General features: G+C 38.1%; 1 protein-coding gene across 2 annotated transcripts; it reads left to right on the forward strand.

Annotated features, from left to right (window-relative positions):
• Positions 1–349: 349 nt before the first annotated feature.
• Positions 350–21,251, forward strand: CCDC34 (coiled-coil domain containing 34). 2 transcript variants are annotated; one of them, XM_074918262.1, is made up of 6 exons: positions 350–647; positions 4,399–4,531; positions 7,001–7,108; positions 17,233–17,391; positions 19,061–19,202; positions 20,765–21,251. In XM_074918262.1, exons 1-6 carry the CDS (start codon positions 442–444, stop codon positions 20,977–20,979), a joined length of 963 nt encoding a protein of 320 aa, XP_074774363.1. In that variant the 5' UTR covers positions 350–441; the 3' UTR covers positions 20,980–21,251. The 2 variants fall into 2 exon arrangements, with proteins under 2 accessions (XP_074774363.1, XP_074774364.1); XM_074918263.1 differs by lacking the exon at positions 20,765–21,251 and having other exon boundaries at positions 19,061–19,225.
• The last annotated feature ends 2,944 nt before the right edge of the window (positions 21,252–24,195 follow it).

The following is a 24,195-nucleotide window of genomic DNA, read 5'->3' on the forward strand; positions in this document are numbered from 1 at the left end:
GACCGGTGTGTCAGTGATGACGGTGAAGGCGAGCAGGGCCTGCTCCCTTCCCTGGGCCGCGCTGCCTCCTCCTCCTGGCAGAGCGGGTGCGGGAGGACTTCACCGGGCGACGCCAAACCCCCGGAGTCTCTTCCCGGGCGCTGGCTCAGCCGCCGCGGCCCGGCGGGGAGCGGGGCGCTGGCAGGTGGGGCGCTGAGGGGGGGCCGGGGCCGGGGCCGCCCTCAGCGGGGCGGGGCGAGGCGGGGCGCGCGCTGCGGGCGGGCGAGGCGATTGGGCCGCGGCGTCGCCGTTACCATGGCGGCGGCGGGGCCGCGGGGGCCGCCGGGAGCGCGGGCCGGGCCGTTGGCGCCCGCCGGAGGCCGCGGGTCTGTGGCCGCGGGTCTGTGGCCGGGCCGTTACGCCGTTACCCGCCGCCCTCCCCCTCAGGTGCCACCCGGCGGCATGAGCAGCGTTGCCCGCACCCGCGGCAGGAGGAGGAGGCGGCCCTCCCGCCTCAGCCCGCCGTCCTCCACCAGCTCCGAGGGCCAGGAGCCCCTCAGTCCTTCCGGCGGCTCCCCGCTCTCCCCCGCGTCCCGCCCCAGCTCCCCGAGCGGCGAGGAGGAGGAGGAGGAGCGGGCCGCGGCCTCCCGGAGCCGGCGAGGCGATAGGTAATTCCTACGTCTGGGCCCAGGTTGGAGCAGGGAGCAGGGGGCCGCCCCCGCTCCCCTACTCGCCTCCCTCCGCTTGAGGCCTTTGTTTGGGCTGGAAGATTATTTCTTATAAGTATAGATCCGTTTGCATAGATAAGCGCTTTAGGCACCTCATTCCCTTTTTATGCTCTCTTGGGGAGTCACAGGTTATGGCAGTTTTCTCTATGGGCAGTTGAGTATTTGTAAAATAACTATAAGCTGTTGACCTGAGCGGAGGGACTCTGCAAGTTAAAAAAGTACAGCCCTTCCTGTCGTCCTTTTAAATGTTCTTAAAGACTAAAGGCCTGTTTTGCCTATTGTATATAGCTGTATTCGGTCAGTTGCACAGCTCTTGTTCCTGTGACTTAGCTTCATTTGGTTTTAATTATATGCAAACTTAATATGTCATGTCTTCCTTGGGATCTCCTCTGCTTGACAGGAGAATAAATAATCCTTATTCCTCCCTTTAAAATAAAAGGGGAAAGAGCAGGGAGTGCCTGGAGTATGATCTCTGCAATGGAAACTTGCAGATCTGTGCAGTAACTGCTTGTGGATGTCACTAGCAAGACTGAACTGAGCTAAAAGTGCCAGTGGGGAAGGGGAAGGACGGCTGAGCTTCACGGGAGTGCGGGGTTCCAGTGTGCCTCTCAAAACTCCTGTGGAGAGCAGTGCACACCTCCCAGGCTGAAGCAGTATGGGCCACACTAAACTTTTTCGGTCAAGTGTTTCTTGAAAAAGGTGCTAGAAAGTCCAGGGAAAGTGTTCAAATGTAGTCAGAAGCGTCAGAGTGAAGAGAATATTAGCCTGTTTATGGTCCCTCCTGTTTCAGCTTCTCTGTTCCCTCTCATTTTACTCCTTCCCAATAACCAATTTTGTTCTCGTACCTTGAAATTCTGTAGCACTCGGGTCGAACTACTACACGTCTTTGCAGCTTGAGACGCTACTTGACACAGGTCTCCATTTTTGGGCCTGTTGCTGCAGTGTTCTCTGGCAGTGGTAAGATGAAACTGAAGACGACCTGTGTTAGGGCCTGAGTTGGAACAACCTCATGAAACTCTGTAGGCACAATATATACTTTGTTCATGCAGACACTGCATCTGAATAATACTGCTGCTGCGCTGTAATGAGTGTCTACCAAATGTTCATATAGCAGCTTCCGTGTAGAACTGCCAAGATCTCCAAAGTATAGTAATAAAAAACACTTCTTCTTACACAGCCCCTACCCCCCCACACATATGCACACGTTTTCTCAAAGAGTCTTTTTGTTGTTGTTGTCCTTTTAAAACTGCACAAAAATTAGCCAGAGGCAGACATTTAACGTGGGAAATGCAATATTTGCAAAAGAGAATGGCTGAAAACAAGGTCTTGTGAAATGGTGTTAGGCATTTTCATGCTTTCATTACGGATCAGTGTTATGTTTAGTGGTGTGACTTAAGTGAATATATGGTAAATTATAATCACAGTGTTTTCTATTGATCAGACTTCAGTTCTAATGCCAAATGTATCTAATTTGATTTCAGATACTTATTTAAAAACAAATGTGCTCTAGGGAATGCAGTACTTGAAGAAGTGTATTATTTTAGTTATTCTGAGGAAGGTCGTAGCTGTGAACGTGCTAGCATTTCAGCAGATGGTCCCATGAAATTCAAGGTCTGCGTGGCTCAAAGTACATAATCAGTGTGCCAGGAAAAGTGCAACCGGTGGCTGGGATGCACACTGACAAGGACTGGGTTCCAGGCTGTGCTCCGGTGCAGTCTGAGAACTTCAGACACATTACTGCAGAAGAGGAGAAATGTTTCTCCTAACAGTTCTTCATATTGAGCTTGTGTTTTCCTCTGTTTAAACTTAATTTTCTGTTATTTCTTACTTGTATACGATAAGTTTTTAATTTACTACTGTGAATTTTTTTGAGAAGCTAACAGCTTGAACTTTATAATTACCGATACAGACAAATACATAGTAAATTATATTTTTCTTAATTCATTCCTTTTACTAGTACTTGTTCTCAGGTTGGTCTAGTACGTCAGCGTTATTCTAGTTCAAGGTGCCATAATGCAAATCGTGCACAGCAAAAGAATGTATTGAGGAAGTATCCCTGCCCAAAATGTCAAGTCTGGGCAAAGTTGCGTTGGTTTCCTGAATTTGAATGCATAATACTTTTATCCTTATCTTTAATAAACTTTCAGAGAGCTATTTTCTAACAAAATGTGTTATTATGCATTCTTAAGTTGCATCCCTTATTATATGTACCTATTTAAAAACTGTGTCTGTTGAACTGTTGGGTTTTGTTAATGCTGTAACATAAAAGCCCTAGGGTGCAGCAGAGTGTGTTGGACAACACTGCTCTTGGGCGTGCTTGGCCTGTGCTGCTTCTGCCCATGAGTTGTCTGTCTGTCGGGGTGCCCTGTCAGTTCCGTTGTGCTAAATCTCCGTGGAAGCACGGTATAAAGAGGGTTGGGGGCTGATTCTGTGTGGGGAAAACAACCCTTTTCCAGGTTCATTTCAGCATGAATGAGTTCCCTTGGACACGTCATGGCTTGACCAGCGAATGGTCGTGTTAGCACATGCACATGTGGGTAACAACAATGGAGAAGAGTAGGACACAACTGTTTAGCACTGTCCCCAAATGCAGAAATGTATTCCAAAGAGCATTAGGACATAAAATGTTTGGCAGCAGAGTATTGCTGTTCCCTGTGACTATGTAATACTTTTATATTGATAAAAAACCAAATATCTTATGTTTAAAAGATTTATTTCAGGAACATTAACTTAATATGCTTGTTTGGATGCCTCTTCTGTAGTTTGAATTCAGCAAGCAGAATTACTCACTGAAGTATGTATGTAGGGTAGATATTTCCAGGCTCTATATGTCCATATAGAATACTGAAATGAACTCTAGTTTCACTGTTTTCCTAAGAAAAAAAATCTGTATAGGATAGAAGAAATCTTACAAAGAAATCTATTGGCATATTTTCAACTTTCATTGACTTAGAGCCTTATGTATTGTCTTACTTATGAGATAGTACATGTACCATACAGAATATTATGAAAGGTATTTCTGGCCTGGGGCTAGGATTGCTGCATTATTTATTAGTAAGAAGTTACGAGTTATGCAAGGTATCATATTAAAAGTCTAATAGAACCTTGTATAATATTGTCTTGTACTCAAGCCGTATTTCTCGTTTCCTGTGAAAGCCTTTTAGGGTGGAAAATGCTACCTATTAGAGTGTATGCTGAGGTTGCTTGATATACCATGAATCCAATTCTATAGGACTTGAAAGAAGAAAAATATTCTTGATTATCCTTTGCTCATGGTAAAGGTGACTTGATACATGGAGCCTCTCTGTGTCCAAGGACAGGATGTTAATGTTAAATCTCTGATTTCCCTTGGTTTTCATATGTGAGAAGGAAGGTGACGCTTTGATGTTTCTGGCGTTTGTTTAGTTTATAAAAGGTGATGCTTGAATCTGTTCCACAGTTTGGATCAGAGTAAAAAGAAATCACTGGCAAACTAGAATTTAATAAGCAGAACGTACCGGGGATGGTCAGAGATGCACTCTAAATGTCATTTATCCATTCTGGAGATTACTAAGCAAGTAGAAAAATTATGTCATTGTTCTCACAATATGCCATAAAAGAAATGTCAGTTTTCAAGGCAGTAGCGCTGCTTAACTTTTCAATCAAAAATATTACAGATAATATTCTTTTACATTTCTTGTTTTTAATTCAGGAAGGCTGAAGACTCTGAAATAGCAACGGGGGGAAAAGAGTCACCTTTGAAAGATAATCTTTCACCATGGGAAGAATGGTTCATTGGCAAAGAGAAGGAGCTACGTGCCCGCTTACAAGCTAGAGCTGCAGAGGTGAATACATCCAGTTGGTTTGATGTTAAGCCTAATAGAAGATTGCAAGCACAAGATTTTATTTTTTTTTCCCTTTTAGTTGTAGAAACACGAGTAGTTTTTTCCATTATTTTTTAGTGTCTTGGGCCTCCACAGTGTTTGTGTTTGACAATGCTGACATGATTCATGCTACTTGCATTCTCTTTCACGAAATGTTATGCCGCATTGAAGTGGTGCTGTATAATATTTTGCTTATCCAACTGTCAGGTAATGGTTCAGGTTTAAAGGATTAAAACATATAATTGGTACCTTGATTTTCATCATGGGTGCATACGCCTGCGCGTAGGTAGCAAAGCACGGCAGGGCGTGTGCTGGGTGTAAGTGTGCCAAGCTACTTGTTTAGATATGAGGCACAGTGTTGTTACCCACTTAGGGTGTAATTATACAACTGTTTGGTGTCCTTTCCCAGGTTAGGTTCCTTTTCCGAGCATTTTTTTTCCCTCCTGTCTTTTGCCCCCTTGCAAATGAACAGTTTGTGCATACTGGTTCAGAATTCAGTGAGAGTGCTATATCTTTTTGTGATTAATATGTTTGTAGTTGCAGTTGATTAAATGATACTGTTGTTTAAAATCAAATTGGAAGTATTGGGTAGTGGTTAGAACAATCACATCAAAGTAAGATCATTTCTCACTTTAGTTACTGATTTACTATTTGACCTTGAGCAATGTCCTAACTTTGCTGTGATTCACTTTATCTGTAAAGTGAATATAACATGCAGCTGTTTTATTTGGGCTACCTCATGTTGTTTGTAAAACACACACTGCTGGAAGGTCCTAAAACAGTCTTGGGGGTCAGCATAACACCAAAAAAGTTTGTTAAATTTGAGGAGTATGTTCTGATCCGTTAACATTAACCATGCATTTCCCCTTCAAATTCCAGTCTGGTAATCATCTCTCCCTATTTTGATTTTTAAGTATAAAAAATGAACCAAAGTAATTTCTGGTGTCATGTAGAAAATGTGGTTTGTGTATGGACTTCTCGTGTGGCCTTGATGAGGAACCAAAGCAATTTATTCTTGTGTATTACACAATAGCATTTATACAGTACTACATGTAATCTAGAAGATGTCTCTCAATTATATATTAAGAGCAGTCATAGGACAAGCATTACTTAAAACAGTGTAGAAAGCAGTAAATAAGTAAATGTTTTATTTTTGATTGGTGAGATTTCAAAAACGTTCGATGTTAAACTGCAACGTAGGCAACTCAAATACCTTATATCAGGGTCAGAAATACAGTCAACCTTTTTGTAAGATGCCAGAAGAGAACAAAGTATGTGATTATGATTAATTCTTAATTCTTATATTTCTACATTTGCATATAAAAAATACTCTAAATTGATATCCTAAGAAACAACTGTGAAGTCCCAAATCTTTTGCTGACAGGAGTGCCAAGTCTGCCCTGAATGTCAGAAAAGTGGATGAATGTCTGGACTGGATAGTGGATGGGGTCTTCTAAGGTACTTAGAGTGCCATCACCTTTTACAGAAACCAGGGTCCCTGTAATACAGATGTCTCAGAACTCAAAGGAGGTGTTAGTTGCTGTGACTTTGCTTCAGTACGGCAGCAACTATGTCTTCAAGCTATGTCTGTATTGTGAGTGTTTCCTCTGAGCTCTCTGTAGGCTCCTGGGTTTTTTTAATGTCTTACTAAATTCAAATTCAGTGTCGTAGGAAAAGATTTCTCTCGGAAGCTGACTGCAGTGCATAAAATCAGTTTCATGGAAATAATTCCATCTATGTTTGAAAGTATGAATTTTCATTGAAAAATAGCACTTTGTGCTGATGCTTCTGTTAGAGAAGCTGGGCATCTCAAATTGTCATCTTAGTTCATGTCTTTTCTTTATAGATTCATTTCCTTGGAGGGATCTGATTGCATATATACTGTATGTCCTATAAAGATAAAATACTTCAGAATTTCTTCTCTCATCTTCAAAATAAAGCTCCTGTTTCAAAGTTTGCTAAAAGCTGCAATAATTTTGGCTTTAATAAGCCCTAAGGTTCCTCTAGTTCTGGTACTAAACATCACGAGGGAGTAGTATTTCACTTTTACCTTTTGATGCCTTTCTGAGTGCAGAACAGTACACCATGTAAATTTTAAGTAATGTAGAAAAGTACTGCTGCAAATTAAGATTCGACTGACTGAAAGGGCATTTAAATAAGCTGAGGAGTGATTTGTTATGTTGAATTGTTTCCAAAGCCTATTTAAAATAGGTATTTTGAGTTCATATTCTAGAAATTATACATTTCCATTGACTGCATTTCATAATATTTCTCTGTTGGCTGTCATTCGTCTTTTCCAAAATCTTAATAAAGGAAGAATTTCAATATCTAATGCTTACATTGTTTTAACTGAGCATTGTTTCCAGTATTGAGTGTACTGATGTAGATGGTCACCACAGATTTTAAGATGCATATTTTTTCGTTAATTAGGAAATGAATATACAGCTAGAGAAGATGAAGCAAAAGCAAGAATATGAAAGGAGGAAAAGGATAGCTGAAGAGAAGCACAAGGAATGGGTCCAGAAAAAAAGAGAAGAGGTAAATATTGCTTTGGCTGCGTATATCCTAGCACATACCATGCTTAAGTAAACCTATGTAAAACTTCAGACTGTTTGGACGACCGCGTTTTTAGTTTGCTGAACGAATGGCTGTTTTAATTGAGAATTATACATCTAGACCAACACAGTTAAACATTTTTCCAAGACTGATTTTTTTTTTTTTTTTTCATAAGGTATGAAGAGATTTGTTTTCTGAGTAGTCAGAGAACTGACAATTGGCCTACATCTTGTGCAGTAGCCTTCTGCACAATTCTAATTATAGCTGGGGTTCTGGTCTTCACTGTACCCTACTCTTTCTGATTCCCTAGGTTCAATGCCCAAACATTTTGGGTAAAGTGTACATCTTAACTGTCTACAATGCCTTGTACACCAAGTAGAGCCAGAAGAAGGATTTAGTTAAGTACCATTGTGGACAGGCAAATAGTATGGTAGAGTTTAGAGGAATAATTGAGGTGTGAGGCCAGATTCAGGAAATTCTCAGTAGACCACAGTCAGCAACTGGGAATTCCTTCATCCAAAAAGTAATTTCTGAGTGGGATCAAAAATTTTTTCAGATTCTCTTGAGGGGGATGCCTAAGTTCAGGGTCAGAAGCAGACAGAATCCTGACTTCAGTGGCACACTTGTACAGCTCCGTGTCACGCAAAGCAAGCATGTGTACGGGTGGCAAAAATGGGAACGTTTGAGAGGCTTGGGCATGATCAGCCCCTGGTAGTTGCTTACCATTCTGTACTTCTGGTTCTGAATAAAATCAGATAAAAATCGATTAAAAATATCCCAATGGCACTAGATGGGCTAGATATCCAGACCTCATAGATTTGTCTTCACCATTTCAGAACTCCTTCAGATTCAGTCCAGAATCACTAGAATAACCTGTGTTTGGATCTAACCTAATTACTCTTGGTCTCAATGCTGACAGGATGATTGGCATAAACCTGCCCCCAAACCAGTCCTGCTCTAAGCATGTGTTATGATGTAGAAAGGGCCCTCCCTTACCAAAGTACACAGCAAAAAGTAGAAGATTCATTATTCCGCACAAACTATACCATTTTCCTCTTCTAAAATGCAAATTAAATTATAGGTGTCTGTAACTAATGAGTTTGGGCTGCCTGTTAAAACTGCTCACAGTTCAATACAGTGTAAGTTCTTATTCTCCTTCCTTCCCTCCTACCCCCTGACCTTCAACTTCTGTAAACTTCTGTCTATTTGGGTCTTCCAAAGATCTTTGTCTTTGCAGATTTACTGGTTAACTTCTTTTCTACTGTCAGTGGGAATAGGAAGTCTCTTTTCTGGTAATCACATCAGCCCAGGGGACAAGGGGAAAAAAACATGTTTGTGTCTGGACTTTATCATATTGTATTTTGGAAGGATAAGTTCATCCTTAGGCCATGTCCAAAGCTTTTACCAAAAGGAATCTGATTTTCATTTAAGTCAAATGATTCACTGGTTAGTCTTTTCTGTAAACCACACTCAAATCAAGAACTGAACTTAGAAGCTTAGCTGTCTGTAGGATATTAACATTTGTGCTGCATAGACCTTACCGCTTCAAGATTCCACAAGATTATCTGTGGATCTGGACACAGACTGAATGATAAATATGTCAATTCAGTGACTGAGGTGTTTAAAATCACGTGAAGATTTCACATGATGTTTAAGGTCAGATTCATGAGCGCTGACAGTTGCTATGATTTTCTTGGGGAGCCTGTATATGTCTCATATTCGGGAAAGCTCACTTCATTTCCTTCTAGGAGCATCTAAAGGTGCTCCTTGAGGCAAAACTTGCAGTATTCTTCTGAAATATGCATTAAGCACTCACCATTTTCATATCTAGTTACTGATTCTGAGCCCCTGTGTGTAGACTGCAGAAAACGCTTTACTTGGCAGGAGGCAATACTTTTACAAGTCTCTCTCCATTCCTATTGCTGAATACTGACAAAGAAAGTAAGGGATGGTTGAGTGTACATAAAACTTTTGCCTTCATCTTGAGCATCCAGCACCGGGAAACACTGCTGGAAAAATCTTCATACTGAGAATGTGAGGTATATTTATGTCAGAAGTAGAATGTTTCTATGTGCATAAAAGAATTCTGCTGTTTTTCTGTACGCCAAGCCGTTTTTCCTGCATTTTGTTGCATGCCAGTGTCAGCTGTGATGCTCATGACTGTTGAATATAGTCCTTTAGGGTCAGGTTAGGAAGCAAAGCTTGAACGCTATTTTTGTTCACTGGCAGTTGCATTTTTTATTGTTTAATATATATTTAAAACTATATGCTATGAAGTTTTTTTTTTATGGTTCCAATCACTTTGCATGGACTATTTTTGAAAATAAAGGAATCATAAACATTTAATATTCTTCTGTGTAAATTGCTTTTGTGATTTTAAAGGTTGTAAATGAGCTAGAAGTAATATATTGAAATGTGAGCGATCAAAGAACATTCTAAGCTGTGAAATATGTTTATGCAAATAGGGCAAAATTTTGCAGCTCACTAGGAATTAAAAGCTTAATAAAATCAACTGTCAGAAGCTATCCTGCTTCTGCTAATGCCTTTCCAATTTTTAGTAAGATGCTAGATGTCTGCTGGACAAAAATAGTCTTGCTTTTTCTCTCTCCTAAGGTTGAGTCATTTGTGGGCAAACAGTAAATTGTCTATTTGACTTGTTTTGCTTTAGATGCAATAGAGCTCTATTTTTAACAAGTCACAGGAATATCAATTGAAATATTTTAACTCTAAAACATCTCCAAACACGCTTCTGATTCCAGAAGAAAATGTACTTGAACCTTACATAATTTTGTATGTAACTGAAGCTTTTATTTATGGGTTACTGTTAGATTCATTGATAAAAATGAGGAAAGCATGATTACAAATGCTGAGCAAGCAAAGTTGGTGTTCAGTGTTTTCATTATTAAATTAGCCTTGATTTGAGTGGTATGCAGAACTGGACATAGAGCAGTAAAGCCATCAGAATCTGTCTTAATCCTTCTGGTATGTTCAAGTGTTTGCTTGATTGCTGGTTGCTGTATTTAGACTCCAGTTTGGTAAGGAGCTCTGTGTAGGCAACTCATAGCTGAACTGTGAAGTTTAGAAAGAAATAAATTGATGTTCTTGATCCCCATCTCATCACAGAACTACACCTTAAATAGGTATTGAAAGCCTCATTTCTTCAGGTTAGAATTAACGCTTGTGAAAGCTTATTTTCTCCATGTCTGTTCATTGTGGCGCTTAACGTGTTGGGCTTTTTTCTTTTTTTAAAGTTACATTAACCACAAATGGGTAAATCTGCTAACGTTATGATTATGTGGAGGTGTAAAGCAGTTAAGAGGTGAAATTGATCTATACATTTATCATTTATTTTGGATTGAAATGGTTGAAAGCTTAAAATTCATTATGCCAAGTATAAATTTTATTAAATTTTAAGTACAAAGGTGTATTTTCGTGAATTAATGTAGAACCTGAGCTACTTTTAAGCTGGGATGTGGTAGGTGTGTATTTATGTAGTTGAATTGACTCCTAAATCAATTAAAATTTGTAGTGATTCTATCAACTTTTTCCTAGTTATGATGCTATTTTTAAAGTCAGCTTGAAAAGGCCTCGAAGCTGTGTAAGCTTGCTCAGCAATAACTGTTGTGTTATCAGTGCTGTTTTGGTCACAAATCCAAAACACACCGCCACAGGAACAGCTATAAATTAACTCTCTCCCTGCCAAAAACCAGTACATATATGCAATACGTATATTTTCAAGAACAACTGAAAACCAAAAAAAGCGGAATACTTGCATCCCAAATAACTGTGATTCTGAAACTCATGTTGTTAACATCCTTGTCTTTAGCCTTTAACTTGCATATAATACTTTATGCTATAGTGATGTGGTATCTAAGCAAAACTGCAAGAGCACAAGTTACACATTTTACATTGGAAAACTAATTTTTCTAATACCAGTGTTAATTTGACTGTAGTATTTCAAATACTTTCTGCATTGTTGAATAGAGAATAAGGCGTTGATTTTTATTTTTTTCCTTAGAATATAAGCAAAGCAGGCATTAATCATAGAACTTTGTGCAAATTCTTTTGTTATTCATTTTTGCTTTCTGTAGGTCCCCATCGCTTATTGAAAAATATGATTTTAATAGAAAACAGAGGATGGGAAAATTCTGTTTTGATGTTTTCTAATTTTAAATTTTGTTCTTAAAATTTACTTTGCTGTTGGCTGATAATCTTCATAAGAAGGAAAAGGCAGTAAGAAATATGAAAGCCTAGAACCAACACGCTATAAAATAATGTATGACAGATGTTCTTGGAGCAGACTTCCCTTTCCTGGTGTGCTGCATGATTCCTCCTGGAAGAAAGGCTTAGATGCTAACTCTTGCTCCAGAAACTTTGTTTAATGCGTACTTTATCTCACCATTGCTAATATAGGACACAGATCGTTCAGCAGCTTGAGCATGACTTTCAAGTTAAAAAGTCATGCTCTCTTTCATCCAGTGAATTTTTAATTATTTTATGAGGAGTGGTACTTCACCAGGAGGGGTGGAGAATCCTGTCATCCCAGCCTGCAGCCTGGTAGATGGAGTCTTCTCCTCACAGTGGGACACGCTATTTGGAATTCCCTCAGGCAGGGAGGTAATGAAATCCGGATCTGCCCTGTCCTAGGTTAATGTTCTAACAGATGAACTATTGTTCTGAGTCAAAGCTGTGGTTGCTGCTACATTTTATACAGAGCCTGATGTGCTATGGTTTTTGCTGATGGTTTAGACTTGAAAGAGATGCTGAGATGTTCACCTTTTCCAAGACTGAACTCTTTCAAAAAATGTATTTGTGAGGGAAGCTTAAATATCTGGCATAAATACCTTCCAACCTTGAGAACCAACATCATTAAAGAATTCAAATTTTCTGTTTAGGTGCCCAAGTCTGTCTTTACATATCTAAACTTTTTTTTGGTAAATCTGGGCTTAATTTCTTAAGGTTGTTTTTTTGTTTTTTTTTTTTTTTTTCCCTGCAAATTATGACTTTTTCAGCATCTAGACCTGGAGTACTTTACAAGACAGTCTGTTGGGTTTGGTTTTTTGTTTTTTTAAGCATAGTGTTGATGTGTCTCTACACAAAATTTTCTGTGAGGTCGTGCATGGCCAGTGCCATAGGTATAATTTTACTATGTACCTGAATCTTAATTGTGTCCGAACTTTAGATTTCTGTACATAGAGTAAGCTAATTTCTCATGGTTAGTGTTTGAATGAGTTTTAGAGTGGAAGAAGAATTCAGTATGGCAGACGATTAAAGTGTGAGTCCTCATGTATTTTGGCAGCATTTGTGAAGTCTGCCTTCTTCTGAAGAGCCCAAGAGTGTTCAGGGTCCAATTACACAAAGACTTATTGCTTTCTCACATATATTGGGTACCCACAGAAAAGAAACACAGTTTGGGAGAGAGATCCACGTATGTAACCATTTTACAATTCTCCAAGTACTTGACTGTGGTGGGTTCTTCATTGACTTTGTCTGAACTTGAGCGGTAAATCATTGTCAACCTGTCTGTCACTAGACAACTGCAGCTCGGTGTTGTTTCACTGGCCTCCTTTCTAGCCTCTTATTGTTTTCACATGCCAGTTCTGGAGAGATTAAAGAAGTATTTCTGTGGGGTAGGCTTGGTGGCTGAGCTGTGTAATAGGGCTAAATTGAAAAGATAATAACTCTTGGCCAAACAACCCAGATCTCTGAGGCTGCTAAATGTGATTGACATTCAGGATTATTATGAGGATGAATCAGGAAATTCAGATGTATGTTCTTAACTTGGCAGTGTGGACTTTTCCGATATTTTGCCCTCAGTCAACATAAAATGATGCTAGAATATGGTAGCTAAGATGTCCGAGCAAAGATTTCACAGCTGTGAAATAGAATCATCAGTTATCTATGAAAAGAAAAATATTGTCACATTCTGCTGACTAGAAAATAAGAAAGAATTGCTGTAAGAATTACCTTAAAAAATATAAACACGACATTAATTTATGGAAATATTTCTATTCAGTGACCATCAACATAGCAAATGCAGAACAGAAAGTAGCTCTGCACTTTACCCTTTCCACCCTCTCTCATTTAATCACTGATATGAAAATACACAAATATATATTTTATTAGTTTTCTTCCAACTGGATGTCTCTGTTTCGATGGCAGTTGGGCTTTTTTTCTGCCTGGAAAATTATTTAATATTTCTGCCTCCTGTCAAGAAGAAAGTGAGATGCTTCTTCAAATTTTAAATTCCTTTGATGATTCTCCATGTATACATAAGTCTGATTTTTCTTGAAAAATTAGTAGTTCTGCTGATGAGACATTGGTTTGGTACTGACTCGGTGAGACACATGCTGTCCTACTGAGTCACCATCACTGCTTTGTGGGACAGCTGGATTTGTTTTGGGTGGGGGATTTCCAAGTACTGACCTAGCCCAGGCTTCATTAGGTTCCGAGGCTTGATAGGATCACAGCCCAGAGCAGTGAACCCGCAGGCCAGATTTGTATCCTTTTTCTCCTTAATAATGTGCTTGGGTGGGGTGGCAGGAGAACAAGCCTTTCTTGCAATGAGTAATTGGATGTTTTACAATCAATACCTTAATTTATGTAATACCTGTAATCATATTTTAAAGTGCATGTAAATTTGCTAGTGGTTTAGTGAATAGATCGTGTCTGTTTTGAACACAAGATCAAAGAGAATTTTTAAAACCCAATCTGACAACACCAAGCATAAACAAATTACATAATTTCCCTCCCCCCTATATATGTGGAAGAAGAGTGGAGGATTGAAGAACATGTACATTAATATGCACATTCTTAGCATTTTTGATAGACTCGTAGTAAGGAAAGTAATGAGGCTAATGGGGGAAGCTAGGAAGGCCAGGGTGACAGTAGCTTGACATGAAACAGGTTATTAAAGCAGCTGGGAATGTGGTGTGCACTGACTTTATGAACGAAAAGCTGTTCCGTGCATGAAGGAAAGAGGAAGCGTTTCTGATTTGTCTGCAGAATAATTTCTAGGCAGCTGCAAAGTCTGCAATTCTGGAGGGAGTCTCCCCATCTTAAGGATGTCTCACTGGAAGTAAAACTTAGCAATAGTTGTGGCTTTCATGGTAGCGTGCACGACGTATCACTGTTTACATAGGACCTAATTTAACTTTGGGTCAGCCTAGATAGTGGCTAAACTCATTTGAAGTGTTGTGATTAAAGCGACATAATTTGAGAAGCTTCCCTGCATTTTAATTACAGTATTTAGAGAGTTTTTAGTGTATTTTCTGCTTATAATTGTTGTTCATTATTGAAGAATTCCCCTAGGCATCAACAGGCCTCATTTTCTCCTACATTTATTCTCATGCTTTTTATATGATAAGACCCCTAGCTAAAGACTGTAGCTTTCAAAGATCCCTAGTTTTGTAACTTATTTTCATGTACAATAGAAATAAGCAAGCAAACAACAAAAGATGTGAAAACTTTGGAAGCCTCCTTCACCCGTGGTTTTAACTCACTGTTTTAGCATTCTCATCTACATTAATGCTTTTTATGTGTCCCAGACTATCACGGTTTCAAAACAGGAGTTGTTAAGAGTTGCATGTGGAGACTATTTGGTAATGAAGGTACAGAAGAACAGCTCTGAATAAAAGAGATTAAGGTGAATTTTAGATGAAGGAGGAAAATCTTAGACAGTTTGTTATTTGGTGGGTTTTTTTAATTGGTCTTAGTTGTAAATAATAATTTTATCACATTTACAGGTCTTAGTGTTGTGAAATCATAATAAAACTTCCATTATTTTGTAGTTCTATGGTGTTCTACATTCAAGACTATGCATTGAAACTGGAGTGTTTTCTTATCTGACCATTTCCCTATACTGCAGAACAGATTCAGCTGATGTTTGCTAGAATGTATTAGAAGTGAAATTTTAAAAAAAGAGAAAATACAGTTAATAAATAACTGTTTTGTGAAATTGTGTGCTGTATGTACATAAATAACTCTTTGACATCAGATTAGAATATTTGACAAGAGTATACCAAAATGGGGTACTGAAAGTATCATCATGGTTTAGGTGAAGAAACATCTAACTCAGAGATTATGGTAATTATAATTAATAAGACATAGCTTGTAAAAGAGGGGAAGAAGCCCCAGAGTTAATGCATAATTTACCTGCTGATGTTAAAATTGCAGTAATGCTTCTAGTGCTGGCAAACAGAAAGGAGCACATTAACTCAAGAAATCTGTAAACTGGCTGCTTCTGATAAGAAGTCTGCAGTTTAGCATTATGACATGCTCAAAAAGTGAATGCCAGAGTAAGCTAAGTCTGTGCTTACAATGATTTCTTTATGAAGAAAATTGCATGTAGTGTGAATAAGGATTCAAACATGAAAGTGTTTATTATCTAGCACTATGTCTAGTACAAAAAGTTGGCAAATGTTTTAACCTGAAAGCGATTTTCTCTTTCTTAGCCCTGTTTTTGCCCCTCATCATGATATCCAATAAATGGCAAAAATGAGTTAGTGTTTTGCAGGGCAATATCAAGTACAGTTTTTATTCGGTATGATGCCACTATTGAATTACCAGTAAATTTTGGTATGGAGGATGAAGGTTGAACCATCAGATAGTCTGTTTAGAGCAGACTGAGAGAATTGTGCTGGTTCCCAGCTCCAGTATTATGGCTTCTCCTTCTTTATGTATAACTGGATTTTCCAAAAGTGCAATAAATCTGGAAGAAAGGGGTAAGAGGGGCCCACAGGGGGAGCAGGGTGGAGCTCTAGCTTTCTGCCACTTTGTGCCTATAAAAGGTAAAATGGGAAGGGAAGTCTATTCCTGCTCTTCTTGTAAATGTGTTTTTCCTCTTTTCCATGAAGAAGACATGTTAAACCCAGTTTATTTACTTTGCAGTTGTGGTTCTAGGCATTTGACATCCACATTGCCTACTATAATAATTCTGAGTTAGCACTAAGTTTCTGCTAAACTACACATCTCCTTTGTTCAAGAGGAGTATAGAGGGGAGCATACAAGAAAAAGATTTCTTAAAAAGAAAACCAACATTTTTATTTAGCAGTTTTTTTCTATGAAGTGGAAACTGATTTCAAGTCTTCTGCCTCTCCTCCAGGTCATGTGCACTGCTTGTCTGGTAAGGATTTTTGCCTCTATGTGTGTGTATGCAGGTTCTTCTGAGCTAAGCAAGCTGATGAGAGGTAGTACTGAATCAGTAGAATCAGGCATTTCATAAAGGTTGCAGAACAGGGAAGTGAAAGCTATTGTTAGTCTTCAGATGAAAATACCTCCGTCTCCAGATCAAGAAGCTGTCAGTATGTGCTTGTTAGAGAATGGTCCCCTGAACTTTGCAGTGTACCATTAAATTCATACACGCTGAAAAGACGTAGCAGTGAACAACACCTCTGAGTATTCTATCTTCCAAATTATACAGGTAGCAATTTCACTTCACGCTCAATTACCACTTTTTGCCTATTTAAGAACGTGTTTTCTCATTTTCCCTTTCGTTACTTGAAGAGGAGAAATGTGTAGATTGATTCATAGAAGTCTGTTTACAAATAAAGTCAAGAATATAAAAACTGCAGAGAATGCCACAAAACATGAACTGGATTCTCACGTGAACTTCTTGTTTTCACATCAATTTATGCTTAAGTGTGGTGAACAATCTGCATATCTCCGTGACTCTTAGAAGGGGGCAGTTTGCCTGACTTCCATTTGGAATTGTAGTTTGCTCTAGATTCATTGAAAAGTAAAACACACACACCATTGTCAAGAATTACAACATATATTTCTTTCCCAGAAATATTGAGAAGTGTCTGAAGTGTTTTAAAAACAGGAGTGAATAAATAAAACAGAGTAGTAAACATAAGAGCATAAGGAGTGCTGAAAGTAAATTTTATCATGTTTTCTGAGAAGTTTATATGTTTAAACCTATTTTATCTGGAACCTAGTGATGAATAGGTTTTGTCTTCAAAGAGCTTGCAATATGATATTTTTTTCAGGGTTACAATAATTTTATTTGTAATTATGTAATAAAATTAACTGTATCCCTAAAAATAATTGCTCACTGAAATATACTGAGAAGTTTCTATTTTGTTTCTTTGGTCTGTTTCATGCAGGAAAGAAGGGAAAGGGAACGAAAGCTGAGCAAAGAAATGTCAGAGAAAGCCACAAAGGAACTAGAAAAAATGAAGTTACAAGAAAAGGCCGAAGTAAAATATAAAGAATGGTTAAAGAAGAAGAGAGCTGAAGAGGCAGAAAAAAAGAAGAAAGAGAAGGTATTAAATCAACTACCCATTTATTTGGATGGCATCGCCTAATCTGTAATTTATAATAAATGTATTGATTTATTGAATTGATTAGAATTTATCGAATGGCGGTGTTGTACATGACAAAAACTTTCAAAAGTTGCCGTGTTAGTGAACTGAAGACAGTGAGGTATGGTCAGCAAAGCAAGATGCATATTAATGCATTTTTGTTAATAGTCTTTGCAAACCCACTGCGAGTGTGATATGGTAAGGGAAAGAGAAATGCAAACCACACAGTGTACCTTTATTATTCAATCTGTTGCAGGGTGACCCAGACAGAAAATGGGCATTTTTCTCCCAGCATCACTATTACCATTATAGTTGCACATATTTCTAGTTAAAAGCATTTTTTTTCATATCTCTCTGTACCAATCTGATGCTGAGAGTTCTAATTTTAATGTTATTTCATATTAATTAATCACCTATATATTTTTATAGTGAGTTTCAGAACACCTCTTACTTGTTTTAAGCTTCCTAAAGTACGGGCTTTGAGGTCCTCTAGTTCACTAAAACAAATGCTTTCAGGACTCATCTGGAATTCCTCTGAATTATCACATATTGGTAATGATTATGCCTGAAAACGATGAAATATGTGACCAGATGTCCTATCTGTGAAGTTGATTGGTTGTATTTTAATGTAATTAACATTACAGTATAATTTTTTAGTAGAATATGTCATATTCTAGTGCTACACTACCAGCGTAGCTAAGTGTATGAGAGGATTGTGGTGAGAAGAGTTTATGTATATTCCCCTTGTAATTACAGCAGTTGTTCTTAAAGTGCAGAACACATTTGTAAGTATTTCACAATCATTTATTTGGATTAACTTGAAAATACCGTCAGCTCTATCAGATCAATTTTCCGGCCTTAATGACCTTAATTTTGCAGTCTTTCAAAATTTCCCATATAATTAAAACATGCTTAAATATTCTGTACTGATGATGTTGATTTCCTGTTTAACAAACTAATTCTGTGTCTCTGCTGAGCCTCCAAAATGCACAGCACAAAGACTTTGAAACCCAAGAGGACAGAAGTCATCAGTCAGATTTAAACCACATGCATTCTTTTAGTTATGTCTTCATTACGTCGGTTCTTACAAGCCATGTTCACAGTATCAATTAAACTTAGTTTAAATCCAAATGCCGTGCCTAAACACACTGTTTTCACTCTTACTTCTGATTGATGGTTCCCTAAGCCTGCTCCAGGCTTGGAAGCAACCCAGTGATGTCTGATACAGGTGTATGAATAGTGGTAAATGAGAAGAGGGGATGGCTGTCCCAGATGCAGCCTCCTTAGACTAACTGCAGCACAGTGGGCCTTGGGCATCTGCCCATTATGTTCAGAGTATCTTCTACATGTAGTCTTCCAAAAGGTTTCGGAGAGCTTTTTCTCAGAGAAATACTGAATTAATATGATTAATGTGGAGGTTGATTTTTTTTTTTAATTTTTTTTTTTCAGACAAAGAAAAAAAAAATCACCTTTTCTATTGTCAGGAAAGCATATTTGTGTTTGAAAACCTATTTGAAATATATTCAGCAGTCCGGGAATCTGCAAAAGATTTATTTACCATTTTATTATGTATAGTGTACAGGGCTTTGTCTATCAGTTTCTTAAATATTTTTTTTTTAATTACTTTTAGGAAAAAGAAAAAGAAAGGGAAGCTGAGCTACAGGAGAAGAAAGAAAGATCAGAGAAGATCTTTAAGGAATGGCTCCATAATGCTAGAAATAAACCACGTCCTGTTTTAAATGGTTATGGCTTTCCACGTGGGAAGGCTACAGGTTTGTACTTCTACTACACATAGGTAGTGACTTAGCTCTGTGGTTCCTTCCCACTAATTTTTTAATGTAAAATGAGGCCTGTTAAAGATTTTAATCCAGTAGCTAATTTTGGCACATGGGAATGAATATCTCATATGGTATAAGTCAGAGAAGCTGTTACTCTGAGACCCTTTGTGCATTTTTTGTAGACCCTCATGTTATTTGGGAGAAAAATGATAAAATTTGAGAGAATAATGTGGCATACCAAATAATAACTGATTTTGATCTCATTTTTTTCCTTATCAGGCATAGGAATCCCTGGCACCCATTACTGGTTCCTGTGAAGCAAATGGGTTACGTTAGCATCCCTGTAAAGTTAGTGTTTGTGTTACAGAAGGTCTGTGCCACCTTACGGCACCTGAATCCCCCTTAGAAAAGAGATGGGGTTTTTAGAGGCAGAGATTAATAAGAGGCTGACAGAAGTTGTGCCTGAAAAAGGAGTTGTGGGAATCAACCTGTGTTCTGAGCTAAGATTTCTGTTTAGCTTCATACCTGCACTGCACCTTCTTGGGTTCTCTAATTCTATTCCTTTTTTATTTTAAAGAGAATGCGGTGCTTTATTTTTGTATTTTTTGTCATCCCACAAGGTAGAAAAGCAAAAGAGCTTTAACAAATAGTATTGCATTATATGCTTGAGTATTTAATTAAATTTTCTTTTAAAAAATATATACTTTTGCCTTTATTTTTTCATAAAATTAAAATAATTGTTATTATTTGAATTCACAACAGAAAATATTTCAGGACCTATATTCCAGGCTCTGAATGTTTAAGAAAATGTACAAAGCAAGGGAACAACCTTTTGCTTACGTCTGTTGCAAAAGATGGTGATACACTTTGCCTTCGTGTTTTGTTTTGGAACTTTATTACTTCCCTACAGCTGCAATCACTTGTTTAAGTGATTTTTGAAAAATATTTCTCTACTTGGTTGTGTTCATTCAGTACAATGTATTACAGATGTTGTTTCACCCATCTATGGGATGTATGCACTGAAATTTCACTACAGACAGATGACTGATAGGGCAACATGTTCCTTCTGTTACATTTTAGGTTTTCTGATACTGCTTTACGGGCCTTAGATTATTAATTAGGTTATTAGTGGATATGTGGGTAACTAGTGTATTTTTCTCCTCAATAAAATGAATAACAAGCAAAAATGGAAAGAATATGTGAGCTTTGCATGCGTGGTGACAGGAAGTTTTATGCTTTGAAATAATGCAAAGTAGCCACTTCATAGACATTTACAGCTTTTAAGTATACAACGGACTTGAGCATTCTGAATGTTAGACAGCATTCGACCTGCTTATTATTTTAAACAAAGATGAAAAATATGCCAGTTATTGGGGAAAAAAAAAAAAAAAAGTGGAAGACTTATTACTTTGAAACATTTAAATTATGTGATGTGCCCATGCCATCTATGCCTCTGATAACGCTGTTTTGTTATTCCAGATGATTATTAGAACTGCTTGCATTGTAAAGCTTGTAGTTACTCTTTTTTAGTTATGTGTATTTTCTAAATGTTTTAGGGTATGCTGATGGAAGCTTGTATCCAGTTCCAGCATATTGTAACCCCATTCCTTGGAAACCTGTACACGTGCCTCCTCCAAAGGAAGACAATGTTCTTACCATGAAGAAGAGTAAGAGACCTGTATCTAGCAGGTCACATGTGTCTTCGCCTGTGGTAATTTATAAACCCAAGAACAACCTTTGTATTGGATCCTTGTGCAGAAAGCAGTTATAGTACAGAAAACAAAACTACTCACATGATCTTGAGTGAACCAGGCCATAAATATGAAGGTATATGTAGTTATATGTCCAAAACAGGATGCTGCTTTTTTAAATTTTTGTGAACAGATTTTGTATTTACAGCTAACTGACCAATGAGCTTTTTATATTTTTTGTTTTTTACTTTGCATTTTAGTAAAAGAGAAAAAAGGGAAAAAAGTCATATTTAGTCAATTGTGATGAGACTGTACCTCAATAAAACACACAGGTTTGTTTCTTCTTTTCCTCTTTTGTTGTTGAAGGAGTTCTTTTGTGTATGTGACTTATTCTTTTGGGCAACGGTATTACTGGGTTATTTTAAAGGTGCTCATTATAACAGACTTTAAAACAGTTCTTAATGAGAAGGAATTCAAGGCCTGTGTGCAGTTGCAGGGCTGTGATGTCACTGGGATTGCAGAGGTGTAGATGGCTGGAGTGCTGCCGTGGATGGATGCAGGCTCTTTGGGAAGCACCGGCTGGGACAGAGAGGAGGAGAGAGCGGCAGGAACTCATAAAGTTTTGCCCAAGGATCAATGATTAGCCAGCTGAGACCTAATGAGTTAAGATTCAGAAGGGAGACCAAGGTGGGTGATGTGGTGGGCATGTGCTACAGAGCGCCCGATCAGGAAGAAGTGTGTGACTTTCTTCAGGCAGTTGGAAGAAGCGTTATGCTTGCAGCCCCTGGTCTATAGGGACGCTTGAACCACCCTGAAATCTGCTGGGAGAGCAACACCTCAGGGCTCAAGCAGTCAAGGGGGTTTCTGGAGAGCACTGGTAATTTCTTGACACAGAAATTTTCCCCTGACGCAGCTGGCACAGGAGCTGCCAAGGGGAGGCTCTTTGCTGGACCTGATATGTACGAACAAGGGAGAACTGGTCAGGGATGCGAAGGTTGAGGGCAGCTCTGCCTGCAATGACCATGCAACAGTGGATAACCGGCCTGAAACAGAATAATGGAACTGAATTCTTACTGGAATTCCGGTTTAGAGATTTTAGAAAATACTAATAAATATCTAAAGTAATTATTCTTTTTTTTTCTGCCAACCAAAGATAGCATTATTTTTCCTCCACCATATTTTCTGTGGAAAGGTTTATACTGTCTTCAGAATCAGAATGTTTCATTTGGAGACAGCCAACTTTAAGTGGATTTACAACCCCTAAAATAGCAACTTTAAGATGAGGCTGTTTCTGTAGCTTATCTATAACACTGTAAATGCAGTTCTGCTCTAACTAAATTACCAATAAGGTTAAGGCAAGATAGCTCATGAGTGTACATATTTGCTCTGATTCAATCACCATAATGGTTTTGCTGATCAACAAAGAGAAATATTGTTTGGATTTTTTCCAACAGGATTTCAACCACACAATAGAATGATCTGGCCTTGTAGCATAATTTAAGAATGTATGCTACAGAAAGCTGTAATTTCATGCTGTTTGTGCCAAATAATTAATTTATACCATTCTTTCTCAGATGTTAGAAAGATAAAATCTTAACACTTTGTGGTAGCTTAAATAGCATTTTGTACTCTCTTACAAAGTTCTCTCCTGGATTTCTCTGCTCATGAAATTTCACAGTAGATCAAGTTGCAGAATCTCAAATTACTTACTAGAAACAATCCAAAATCTTGCATCTTGATGTCTATGTTGCTAAAATAATATGACTCAGCCTCATCTTATTTTCATCCCCTTGTTTTTGCAGAATTTCTGGTTGTAAGAATTCATAAACCACTTCAAAATCCTGGCTGCATCCTTCTAGGATTCACAACCTTTCCTCCTGTCCATCTGTCAGTCATAAACAGACTGCCACATTCACCCTCACTGTGAAGGATTACATCTTCTATGAGCTTTTACTGGTTTGGAAAATTGCTGTGTAGGTGCTCTGTAAAGTAGCATGACTTTCCAGTAATTGACGGTGGATATTCACACAGATGTTTCAAGGCTGAAAGTCTACAAGTAGTAAAGCGGATCAAAAGAAGTCATAGAAGAACATACGATGAGTAAGAGGTCGCTATTACTGCAGGCAGCCTTGCATTCTTAGGAAGTAGTCTGGTTAATGTAGCACAATGCAACTTCACTGTTGGAAGTTTTTGTTACTGGTTCTAGTGTGGGGCCAAGGTTTCACCTGAACCCAATAATTGCATCAGATTCTAATAATGTTCTTGCTAGTGTAATGTTTAATTGTAAATTAATTTCTTAATTTATCGTTTTGAAGACCAGATTGAAGAGCGGTCAATAGTCCTAATACCATTTTCACTGGAAAATTTTTGTGAGTAAATATGAAAGATTTCACACTTTATTGCTGTGGTCAAAAGGTGAATGTTCCAGACTGCTGTCCCCTGGGCAACATCATAAGCTGTTTAAACTCAGTAATGAATAGGAAATCTGAGCACCCTGATCTAGTAAAGCGTATAAACACTTGATTAACTTGAAATATGTTAGGGAGATCACTGATAAAGCAGGGCTAAAGCAGTCATACTTTCCTGGATTAGAGGCCTAGCACCTAAAGCCTATTCAGTTAGCATAGCCTTCATTTCATATATAATGTTTTGTCCATTTTTTTACATGTGTAACTCATTTTATAATAACCTATTAGACAATTCTCTATAACTGTAGTTAAGGGAGAGTAAATTTTTGCAAGACTTCTGCTTAATATATTGACTCAAATATTTGCTTGGTCTAATTTAGTGACTTAAGCAGGGATTGCAAATATTTAATTTACAGGAAAATTTGAATTTATAGAAAATTGGCAGAGTTGGGTGATTTGAAAAGTGAGATATTTGAAGCTCTTAATATCAAAATCTGTTGAACCGTGCTATGGCCAGATGCAAGGTTGGATTCAATTATGTCAATGATAATGATATTTTTACAAAGGACTCAGACTTTGTTTTCTTTTACTGAAGTCAACTGAAATAATTTCAGTATTATTGACACTTAACAATGAGAAGTGGTTAACTTGGCTAGATAAATATCATAATAGGTGCTTTTGTGTATAGGCTCTGTGGAAGATGGGTCTTTGACTTTCACAGGTAATTTGTTCAAAAAATGCAAGGTTGTGTGTTTGGGGATTAAGGCAACAAGTTGTTAATAAGTAATCCAGCAATGCCAAAATGTTAATAGATGCTAGAATGTTTTCTCAGTAACTTGAGTCTGACTAAAACCAAAAAACCCCTACAAGTTTTATTATACAGTCTCA

The sequence above is a fragment of the Athene noctua genome, chromosome 14 (genome assembly GCF_965140245.1).
Source record: "Athene noctua chromosome 14, bAthNoc1.hap1.1, whole genome shotgun sequence".
In the NCBI taxonomy this organism is placed as follows: domain Eukaryota; kingdom Metazoa; phylum Chordata; class Aves; order Strigiformes; family Strigidae; genus Athene; species Athene noctua.